Here is a 12,089-nt window from a genome sequence, read left to right on the forward strand (position 1 = left end):
GATGATCTACGAATCGGCGACGTTTTGTTCACCGCCCTGTCGAGTTTTTTGCCCGATTCTCTGATCGTCTAACGATCAAGACAGACAACTAAATTACATCCTTCGTCTGGAACGTGTAATTTCACGGCTTATTACACGTGCATTTCTTCGCGGCGCATATCAATCTTACGATCCTAAATGCACACTCGATAAATAATCGGAACAGAGATTTGGACTCTTCCATTTGTGTTCGGAACTACATCCTTCACTGTAATGATTATAATTCCAATTTCCAAATGAAATAATGATATTCACTAAGGTTCAATTTTTTATAAAATCTTAAAGTACACAAAATTGCAATCACATCTGCGTTCCGTGTATCGTTTCCTTGACGCATCACGGTTCTCCAAAATGGCGACCGCAGAAAATTACCATAAATTCCCGTCTATTGTGCTCGCGACAGACATCCTGAACTCTCTGTTCTTCTCGTCGTCGAGCAACAGTGGAGAATCTACATCGAAACGTGTCGGCCGTCTAGCACCCCGTGCGACAACCCAGACACGCATTCGAATCACGTGCGCGTCGACAGAACGCGTACACGCGTGCACACGGCCCCTCGTCGTCCCGTATGCACATCGCCGACGCAAGCTTTTAATTGACCCGCTGGGTCTCGCAATTTTTCCTCTCGCTTTTATCGGTCCGAACCATCGAGATCGTTTGCCGAAATACACGCCATCGCAACCCATAAACCGCAATTTATAATCCACTTCGCTGGAGGAGATCGAGACGATACAGTTGGATATCGTGGTCGCTTTTTCGCGAGGGGCCACGTAATTACGGTACGACGTAGTATTTTTTTCGGACGGAGGAACTGGGGTGCATAAATTACGGTGCCGACTTTGTTAATTTTTCAACTGAGAACCGCGAGGAACTCCGAGGAACGGTTAACGACTTTCTTGTGGACGATGAAACTGAAGAATTCGAGAAATTACATGGGAAGTTTCGTATTCGTATGCATATTCATCGGATATGGATTAAAAGATAAGGAGATAGTTGGATTTAATTATGCTTAACACATACAGTTTCTTCTTTGTCTAGTGAAAGTATTGATTGAGGTTGACAAGTTGCTGTTTAGTCATAATACGGTTGCATTATACACGCCATTACCACTAGAATTACTAACGATAAACGTACATCTATTATGGGCTCGATAAAGACGACAAACTCTTGAGAATATACAAATTAATAAAATAACTAAAAATAGATTTCGTATAAAAAGTAAAAAGGAAAGAAAAAGAAATTTATAAAACTCTCTGAATAAACTTCAGCACTTTCACATTGCAATAACATATTTTTCAGTAATAATAATTTCAAAATTGAGAAATAATTCTTTACCTATAAAAAATTGATACCGTTATGCTATCCAGATGGAAAGTTACATACGAAACAATATTTGGCTAGTGGAAATTCACACTGTGTAGTGTCGGAGGATCAATGGTCAGCACAAGTTGTTAAATGAAATAATTTTAAATGAGTAATTTCCACAAATTCGTTTCCCTTGTACAACACCAAGACGAAGTAAAACAATATATTTCTCGATGATCAGTCTCCTAGCTGCCGACGATGAGATATCGACGACATCAGTGGGGCCTGAACTCACACAGATGGTCTTTCTTCGTGAATACAATAAAAGTCTGTCGTAGGCGTACTGTGCGTCCAAAGGATATTTCAAAGGTCCACGTAACATTACCGGTTTACTGCCAATAAAATCGGTTTAATGGCTAACTTTACAATGCGAGAAACTGGTTTCCAGCCATCACCGGCGCAGCGTGATGCATTAATACTAAACCGTTGCCGAACCGAAGAATGTTTCATGCGCTCGAAAGTCTCGAACGTGGTTGAATCGACGGATACTTTCGCTCGGGCGGTTTGGCAAACTTTCCGTATTGCTTCGACCGTCACCGACGCAAACGGGAGCGTCGTCTCTGACACCGTTCACGGTTCACGGAACGTCGCGATCGCGAGGGACTACGCAATTGACGATGACGTAATGTAAGTCAAGACTGAATCGTTTACTCGACCGGCTACATGCGCTATCATGTAAGCACACACGGCGGCTCCGTTTTTCTTGATCTTCGTTATCAATGTCACCGGGTAGCTGTGTCAGGATTATTATTAGATTCGACAAACTCGTGAATATTGATCGGATCGCCAACACTACGAACGATTCGATTTACGAGATTCCTTATTTCTAGGAATAATCATTTTTTTATTTTTATTTTCTATTCAGATGAGTCGTCACTGGATGACGAATGCTTATACAAATATATATATATATATTTTTGTGGACCAATTTTGCTGAAAGTGGAATCGAATAACTCCAGGTTCCCTTCAGGTTACATATGAAATAATGGTATTTATTAAGGTTTAGGGAACCTTTGTAAGTTTTTTATGAAAGCTTAAAGTATACAAAGTTGCAGTGACTTTTACGTTTCTCTATCAAATTTGTTAAACTTCTTCGTCAAATAGCCCCAGGGATCGATTACCATTCATAAATTTTCAACATCCACAGCAGAAGATGTCAACTACGTCATCGGCTCCGACTGGATAAAGAAGACTTATTTTGACAGCAGAATGTATTTTGCATTTCGAGTGAAAGGGCATAATTCGTTTACGTAATCGCGCATAATATTTTACGATTTATCTTCGAAGACACCGCGAGGTTAGAACATGTTTAAGCCATCCGACATGGCGACCTTGGGGTTTGGCACGTTTCGATGATATTATAAAAACGATTATTTTATTACATTTTCCAAGTTAGAAGACATTACGAATGCATAAACATTCGCAGTCTAGTAACCTGTCCGCGAACTCTCACAAACAGGATGTTCTTTTTGTTGCAGATGAACAAGAACGCGTACAAAAAAAGACTTTCGTCAATTGGATCAACTCCTACCTCTCGAAGGTAAGTCAAGTGTTCTAGATAAAACTTATTATTAACATATTTTCCATGACCTCGGTGACACACGATCCACCAGAAGCACCGAATTGTCATTTCCTCTATCGATTCCCTTATTCGTTCATCTCCAGACGGAAGTCACCTGGCCCCTGTCAACAAACAATTTTCCTGTCAACACAACACGTGAAACGTCGTTACCTTTTTCCGACGGTTCCCCGCTGTATAATAAGCCATCGCTGAAATTACTCCGCATCACGAATATCAGAAGTTCGTTCTCGGATAACTCGTGCCTGGCTCCACGGGTCTCGATACTGGTACTCTCTCCCCTACTTCCGCACTTCCGGTTACTTCGAAACTTGAATTAGAAATCCCGCTCCACTTCCTCGCGACATGCATGGAACCCGAAGAGAACGTCACGACATTGCGTTCAACCCTTGTCCCGTTCGACCAGCGATCCGGGTTCGTGGCAGAGAAATTCTCGGCCACGAGAGGATCCTTCGAGAAATTCGAGACTTCGAGCATCTTCCGACGAGATTCTGACGGTGATTGACGGCTGACGTAGGCACGACGCGTACAGTGTTCCGCAAAAGCATCGAACTGGGGATACCGGGATTGAAAGTAACAGTTTTTGGTTTTCATGAAAGAAAAATGTCGATATTTTAATTAGAGATATAATGTTAATTTTTACGGATAGATTGGAGAATTTAAATTAGTTCCATAACGTATGAAATGTCTTTAAATTAATTGTTAGGAATATTATTAAATACCGTTACAAAATGTCTTCGTAAAATTAATATTGCAATATAATTTAAAGAAAGATGAACAACCTTTATTAACTAAACGCATATATTTTCCATGATTTATTACCTAAAAAACGAGGTAAAATGTGTCTGGCTACGTACTGCCCTTTTCACTGTGGCAGTCAAGCTGCTACCAAGTGTATGCATTCATGGCGGTAATAAGTAGAAACAGAATGCTATGGACAGACGCGTTCCAGCAGATTTTCAGAATCGCTTTCCCTGAATCACCTAACATTTTTCTGTAATGTATGTCTGTGGATTTCTTAATAATAAATTATTACGTGACAGAACTTTCCGACAGATGTGATAGTCAATGATTCTAAAGATAGAGAACGCGTGATTATATCCCGAAAGCCAATCCCGTCGCTTCGATTGTCCCGTCTGGAGCAGCGTTTACATTCTCAGAGGATCACGCGTCTCAAACGATCGTCTCTCGTTGCTTACTTTCAACCATGTGCGAACCCTCTCGTATTTGGTGGCACGTAATGCGGGGATGCTCGTCTGAATTTTAAAAACTGCATCTGCATAAACCACGCCGGTGATCTTCCGATGTAACCCGATGCCAACCTGTCACGCTGACTTCATCTTCTTTTGCGGCGGGTATTCTTGATATTCTTGCCCGCCGTGGCTTAAAATAAACCTTTCTGGATTTGTCTTTAGCGATAAATAAATTGGACTTTGCTCGTTGGTACACCGACTAAACCAATTCTATATTATAAGCTCCCTAGTACATCATCCTTTAAAATAGATACTCTTCATTTGTTTCTACTAAATACCATGCCTTTATTAAATACACGGTACGATATAATCTACGATACATTCCTGAGTGAATGCATTGAATAACTGTAAAGTCAGACAATAGGTCATTAAAATTTATAATAATTGTTCGCTTCATTACTTGTCTGATCTACAGAGCATCCCACACAAAACCAGCCCCCCACTGACTGGTTAAGTAAAATTTGAAAAATGGCGATCTTTCAAAACTTCATTTCATTCACGAACCATTACAAAATATATTGCGATATTTCTAGCCGGTTTTATGTGGGACGCTCTGTATAATCGAAGTGTCGCTATAAAAGTGATTATTATTATCTATTTATTTAACAGACAATAAGCCCTTTGGTCTAGATATACAGGATGGGAAATGAGATTACAAGATTATAAAACAAAGATAAAAGTTGTTGGATTATTTCAACGATTCGTTATCGTACTGTGAAAAAATCATTTCCAATTGTTTCTAACGTTTATATAATGCGGTAGAGTCGCAAGGATACTGAACGGATCTGCCAGAAGGATTTCAGTCTTGTTAAACCGCGTTTCCATAACGACATTTTATTTTCAGCGAATCCCGCCGCTACGCGTGGAGGATCTGATCGAGGACCTTAAAGACGGCACCCGCCTACTCGCGTTGCTCGAAGTGTTATCCGGCGAGAAACTGGTGAGTCCGTATAGCAGCTGCGAACCGTATAATCCTGATCGATAGAATGCTTTCCTCGGACGGCGTAGTAATGCGTTTCTGTTCGCAGCCGTTGGAACGGGGCCGTAACTTGAAGAGACCGCATTTTCTCAGCAACGCCAACACCGCCCTACAGTTCTTGCAGAGCAAAAAGGTGAACAGTAATACATTTGGAAGACCATTTCGAACTCACGTTTCCCTTTGATAATTAAAGTCGAAATTAGAGTGATGTTGAAGCAGTTGGTTTGCTAATAACTGTAAGTCAATTGTTACAACGTAACGTTTGAATCTTTCATGAACTGTAGAGTCAAGTACACTAGTGTCGGTTGACAGTGTACTCTAAAAAAATTAAGCCCCAATGGAACGTTCCTCAAAGACCTTTGTGCTTGAATGTTTCCCTACGAATTTATCGATGGTTGATTACTAGACTGCGGATGTTTATACATTTATAGCATTTCTTAACTTGGAAAATACAATAAAACAAAGATTTCAATAAAGTTTAATATTATTTATGTGTTATTAGTTTTTAAATATTCGCACCTAAAATTGTGAATCTGCATAAACTTCCGCAGTCTAATGATTACACAGACATTTCTGATGATCATATTTCATACGATTTTCTTACAGATTAAACTAGTGAACATAAACTCGTCGGACTTAGTCGACGGACGACCGCCAGTGGTGCTAGGCCTGATATGGACCATCATCCTATACTTCCAGGTAAACATGATTCCGTTCATACTAATACCGTCGAGGCTGTATACGCAGAAAGCACTCTTACCAACTAGAATGCGGTAGTTGCTTAAATCCGACGCTCGTGCCACGTATAACGTCGAATTACATAAACGTGTTACGATTATACGCCGGTAGCACTGCAATCGTTTACAGCGAGGATTAATTCGCCTCGCACGTCGATGATTTTTTTTTATCGAATTCATTCTACTACATGTTACCTCGTACCATCGTAAATCCCCTGTTCGAAATATTCTATTCGATCTTGATGAATCGAAAAGTAACCGTGAGATTAATTATCCATATTCTATAAACTCCAAAAACGCGATTAGTCCTCGTTAAGAGCGACGTAAATTACTTTCCATTCTGCTAACCGTGTTTATTCCACATAAACAAGCTACGATCGAAGGATCGAAGGAAGGTGAGTAGCTGTTTAAAAAAAAAAAAAACAAAAAAAAAGAGATTCTCGTCTAACTGGTACCGATCTTGATCGGGCAAAGAAGCTGTAGAGAAAGTCTCTGTGCACAGAGGACAGATAGAGCATTCACACCTGCATGATCTTATGCGACACACCCAGTATACGCACGCTAGACCCCTTTTTGGCCGTGGATTCTCATCGTCCGACGGTGTCTAGTTCGTGATCGGCTGATCGGCTGTTTTTCTAGATCGAGGAGAACACCAGAGCTTTGGAGTATCTCGGTCACACGTGGGGCAGCCAGAGCAGCCTGGAGAGTCTCAGCACTCAGGGCTCGGCGGCCAGCGAGAGGAAACGCATCAGCAGCGAGAAATGGAAACAGGGGGCGAGGAAGACTTTGCTTCAATGGGTCACCAACGCTTTGCCCAAGTTAGTATTAAAAGACAATTATTGGAAAAATCCCATTTCAACTATGACTTCAAAGAAACTTGTGGCTGAAAATCGGGTGGTCCAGATTTCCAAATACTAAATTTGACCGATAGATCTGAAGATGAGTACAGTAAAGCCATGTACAGTAAATCCTAGATGAGTGTTGGAAGTCTCCTCGACACTGACAAGGAGAGGTTCACAGATGTAACGCTGGCTTTTTAATAAAATTTAGCACAGTGATAGAGCTTGGGATTCTGAAGCCAATATTTGTTTCGGTCGCATATGGCCATTAATTTATGAAATATTTAATGCTTAGTGCCGAGGAGCCTTCGAACACTCATCGAGGATTTATTGTATGGCCTAAGTGGAATCAGACGAATGGATGTATAACCCTAATTTTGATTCTTCAGGGATATAGGCATCCAAGTTCGCGACTTCGGCGAGAGCTGGCGCGATGGAAACGCGTTTCTGGCCATCATCGACGCTATCAAGCACAATCTGGTGAACATCGCTGCCATGAGAGAGGCCTCGAACAGGGCTCGCCTGGAGACAGCCTTCCAAGTCGCCGAATTGGAGCTAGGCATCGCGAGACTCCTCGACCCAGAGGACGTTGACGTTCCTCAACCCGACGAGAAGTCGATCATGACGTACGTCGCTCAATTTCTACACAAATACCCGGAACCAGGATCCTCAGCAGCGGACTCTTTCGCAGCTGTGCAGCAGGAATACGATGCGTTATTCAGCTGGCTCACTGAGAGGATCAGACACCTGGAACAACTGGACAGAACCAATTCCTTCCCACTAAATTATGGGGTAAGATTATTTCACAAGGACGCAATTATTTGGGATAACTGATGGTGATTGATAATTGTTCCGTGAAACTGAGACAGAACCAAATGAATGAGAATACTTACTAGTAATGTCACAAATATGATTAATTTAATAGGAGTGAGGAATGATCGTAATTCGTATGATTTGTGCATTCAGGATTACGTTGCCTTAAAGACAGAAGCTGATCAGCAGCTGGTGGTGTACAATAAGTTACAGCGTCTTGTCGAAACGCCTACTATGATTAGTATTACCAGAGACTCTTGGAGACACATACAGACCCTATGGAAGAACTTCGAGATTCTTGTAAGTGACATCTAGCAGACATCGAAAGAATGAAAGCAATGAGATTCACTTGGTTTTTTTATTTTTTTTTTTCAGATGTTACACTGGCTCTGGTCCCTCGACTCCGCTCTACCAGGAGAGCTGGGCGAAGCTGGTAGATGGCTCGCTCGCGCAGAGGCCCTTTTGACCTCCGACAACGACATACCGGAAGAGATGACAGAGGAAACGGCGAATATAATTTCGAACAAATTGGAGGATCATAAGAAATTCTTCCTGGATCTACCGTCGATGGTGGAGCGGTTCCAGGCGGCCAAGAATTCTCAGCTTGCCATGCAAGTGCAGCCCCAACAGCTGAACAATATGGCGGCCCGGTTCGAGAGTCTGCCGGATCGCGCCGCAAAACGGCGGATCCGATTAAAGTTCCTGGAGCACAAGTGTTGCCTTATCGCCTTCTTGTTCCTAGTCGAGACGAAACTGAAAGGGTGGAGCGTAAAGTACGGCACCGAAGAGAAGGTGCACCAGATGCTCGAACAGTATAGGAACTTCGTGTCGAGGAACAGAATCTTCCAGGAGTTCCAGAAGGCCTACTTGGACATGCAGCAAGTCGTCGAGGACTATAAACGTGAGGGCAGTGTTGGTGAGTGCTACAATATGATTACTTCGTTTTTGACCAATTTGTACACCTGGTCTTTCCTTGTGTCTGGTACTTTGAAGCAGATATAATTACTTTATTCGTGGAAGATGATTCAAGACTTGAATGATCGTGACCCTAACGAGGACTTTAATTATGAAAAGTAATTTCTTATATTTTATTCGCTATTGGGAACTCTTTAATAATGAATTTTCGTATACGTAATTCGGAAGGTCGTAGGAAACCTGTACTTCTACGTTGACAGGTCCCAAAATAACCATGCAACGGTCCCACAAAAAATCCTAAACTAGTCTTAAGCAGATCACGTAATATTACAGATCGAGAAGAAAGCCTAAGCATCGACCGTTTCATGAGAGAAACCAGTGATAAGTGGAAGAAGTGGTTGCCTACTGGCGTCGATGGAACGTCCTCTCAGACGAATTCGAGAACTGGTTGAGCCGAGCGGAACCTGCCGTGAATCTTCCCGAAGAAGAGAAAATGGAGTTCTTCCAAGACATCAGCGTTTGGAAGGATAAACATCAACAGTTATCCGACACTGTCACTTTCCTGATAGCCACATCGGACGAACCGGTGGCTCTGCACTTGAAGCAGCGTTACACGAACCTCGCGTCAAGATGGGAGTCCCTGTTCCAAGAGGCGAAACAGTACATGCACGCTGGTGATCTGATACGAAACAGAAAAGATTACAGGGCTGGAGTGGAGACGCTGCAGAAGTGGCTGAGGAACGTAGAGGCTGCTTTAGCAGCTACCGATCTGACCACAACAGAGAAGATCAAAGCTTACGGTGAGAAGCTTCAGATGTTTCATAACGAAGTGGAAGGTGTCGAGGACCTCTTTAAGAGCATCAGCAAGAAGTTCCAGACGCTGATCCAAGACCTATCGCGTGACGAAGTGGACAAGATGATGAACACTCTCAAGAAAGAAAAGGAGTCATTGGTCAAGGTTAGAGCCCTGATACCGATGCAACTGCACCTGTACCATCAGCTACTTGTCCAACAGGAGTCCCTTGAGGCTGGCCAGAAAGAGATAGCTGCCTGGCTGGACGAAGCAGAGAGAATGTTGACGGGAATAGATCTTTCCGGAGGCAGGGAGCATATACTGGCACAGTTGGATCGCCACAAAGCGTTCTTCTCGAGAACCCTCTATTACAAATCAATGCTTGAGTCCAAGAACAAAGTCTTCACCAGTATCGTCAAGTCGGTGGACAGCCACGCCGATGTTCAGTCCGCGGAAGGTGGAAGAACATTGCGAGAACTGAACGAACGATTCAATAGAGTTTCCCAAGCTGCTCAGCTCTGGGAACAACGTCTTCAGGAAGCTGTTAGATGTTGGACCAAGTTCAAGGAATGTGAAAGACAAGTCTCTGAATGGTTGTCCGTAGCCGAGACCATGATCAATGACAAGCACACCGATAACAGACGGTCTATAGAGTATCACAAGAACTTCTTCAGCAACGTGAACGAGAAATGGATCCAGGACTTCGTGAATGCTGGCCAGGACCTGAAAAACATCCTGCCTGTCGAACAGCAAGGTCCAATTCTGGACGCCGTGGAAGCTCTTCAAAGACGCTGGAAGGAAGTGCTCACGTTTGCGCCTCTTCATCTCATGAGACTCGAATTCCGCTTGGACGAGACAACTTTCCTGCAGTATCTCAAGGAGATCGAGGTAGAGATCAACTCTGAACAGCAGGCTCTGATGAAGAACGACAACGTGGAGAGTATCCTTCAACGTAACAGAGAGTTTTTCGTTGATCGTGGCACTGTACTAGAGGTCGAGAAGTGTCTGCAGACCTTGAAAAAGATCAGCAATGCCTACAGCCAGCTGAAACCGAGTGACAATAGCCTGGCTGAAGCCACACAGAACGCTGAACAACTGTGGGAGGTCTCCGCCCAGAGAGTGGAGAGTTTGAGGGAACAATTGAAACAAGTGCCTCAGCAATGGGCTGCCTATAAGAAAAAGTAGGTTCATCTTCAGCTTTCTAGACCAATTGTTTTAGCTTTCTTGTGGATTTTGCAATAATATTTGTTGTTTCCATCAGGTTCGATGAAATGGTGAGATGGATGGACACTGTGGACAGCAACCTGAGGGCCATACTTCATGAAATGAACACTTTGGAGGAGTTCGAAAAAGAGAGGATGATATTCCAGGTGAATATCAATTACGAGGATCTTGAAATCTTATTTGTCTATCGTTTTCATATAATCTGAACTTCCAATGTAATAACAAAAATATCCTGACGCAAATTAACCTGTACTTTTATAACAAACCTTACACTGCTTTTCTATACTCTGTCCTTGCTTTCCTCTCGCTGGATAGATCCAATTCGAGCTGATAAACATCACGGTAAATATAAAACATTACAGTTCAAAAGCAAGAAATTATAATCCTGATATTAGTCCTTTACACAGTCCAACAGTGTAAATCTGATTAAATTAGAATCGCATTCATTCCCCAGACAATATGCCACGACGCTGACAAGAAGCGCGAAGAAATGAAGTGGTTGGTGCAGACCCTTGATAGCCTGACCTCCAATCGTTCGGATCACGAGGCTTTGATGGAACAGAATCGACTGGAGCAGCTTATAACTCGCTACAAGAATCTGATCCCAACAATAGAGATCACATTAACGAAAACCGAGATCTACTCGAAGAGCTATACCTACAGAAAAGAGGTTCGCGTGGTGTGCACACTACTGCACAAAATTCGCGAACAATCCAAGATCGACGTGGTCGCAGAAAGCCCCGAGACCCTGCACAGCGCGGTCGCCCATCAGGAGAATCGATTGAGCCAGCTGGAGCAGGAAAGATCGATAATAGTCAGCATGCTTCAACGAGGCAAGGATCTTCTGAAGGATCAACACGCGCCATCGTTTGTCTCCCAGGAAGTTCAGCAGCTCGAGTCCAGCTGGAACGATACTTATGGACTCAGCGTGGAGACCCTGAAGTCCCTGAAGAGCTCTCAGAAATTATGGAACACCTACCTGGAACAGAAAGAGGAGATCTTGAAGTTGATCGAACAGGCTGAAGAAGAGTTAAGGAAGATCGAGTCAGCCAGCTATTACGATGCCTCTCAAGTGTCGTCCGATCTGCAAAACAAACAGGACTTCAGTTCAAGCTTGAGAAAGTCCGCGGAGGAGTTGCTGAAGAAGCTCCGCGAGACCTACGCCAGTCTGACGGACATCGCTCCAACAGAGAGAAAGGAGATCCTGAGGAAGGAAATCACTCAGACCGAGAAGAAAATAGAGACAACCATGAAGACAGTCCAGGAGAAGGTGGTTTATCTTCAGGAGCACAGCACAAGGTGGAATAAATTCCAGACGAAGCTGAATGAACTGCAGCTCTGGACTCAGCAGAGTCCTCAGTCGATTGCTGACGCTGAGAATTTGTCTACCACGCCTGAAGAGATGGTCTATAGAACGGAGAGGATTCAGAAGGAGATTCAGGAAAAGAGCAAAACGCTGAAGTTCCTGGAGACTGAATCTCAGAAGCTAGTAAAAGGTAATGTTTATTTTTAACTATATTTAGAAACGACGAACATCTATAACAAATTCATTT

General features: G+C 43.0%; 1 protein-coding gene across 1 annotated transcript in view; it reads left to right on the top strand.

The window, feature by feature from the left end:
* Positions 1-12,089, top strand: part of LOC107188973 (nesprin-1-like) — a 60,721-nt gene that overhangs the window by 12,186 nt on the left and 36,446 nt on the right. The window contains 12 exon segments of the mRNA XM_015577379.1: positions 2,883-2,944; positions 5,081-5,176; positions 5,265-5,348; positions 5,822-5,914; positions 6,592-6,770; positions 7,181-7,583; positions 7,758-7,904; positions 7,980-8,520; positions 8,853-8,906; positions 8,909-10,493; positions 10,574-10,682; positions 10,991-12,032. Of these exon segments, the coding sequence (XP_015432865.1) occupies positions 2,883-2,944; positions 5,081-5,176; positions 5,265-5,348; positions 5,822-5,914; positions 6,592-6,770; positions 7,181-7,583; positions 7,758-7,904; positions 7,980-8,520; positions 8,853-8,906; positions 8,909-10,493; positions 10,574-10,682; positions 10,991-12,032 (4,395 nt within the window).

This window comes from Dufourea novaeangliae, unplaced genomic scaffold (genome assembly GCF_001272555.1).
Source record: "Dufourea novaeangliae isolate 0120121106 unplaced genomic scaffold, ASM127255v1 scaffold125, whole genome shotgun sequence".
In the NCBI taxonomy this organism is placed as follows: domain Eukaryota; kingdom Metazoa; phylum Arthropoda; class Insecta; order Hymenoptera; family Halictidae; genus Dufourea; species Dufourea novaeangliae.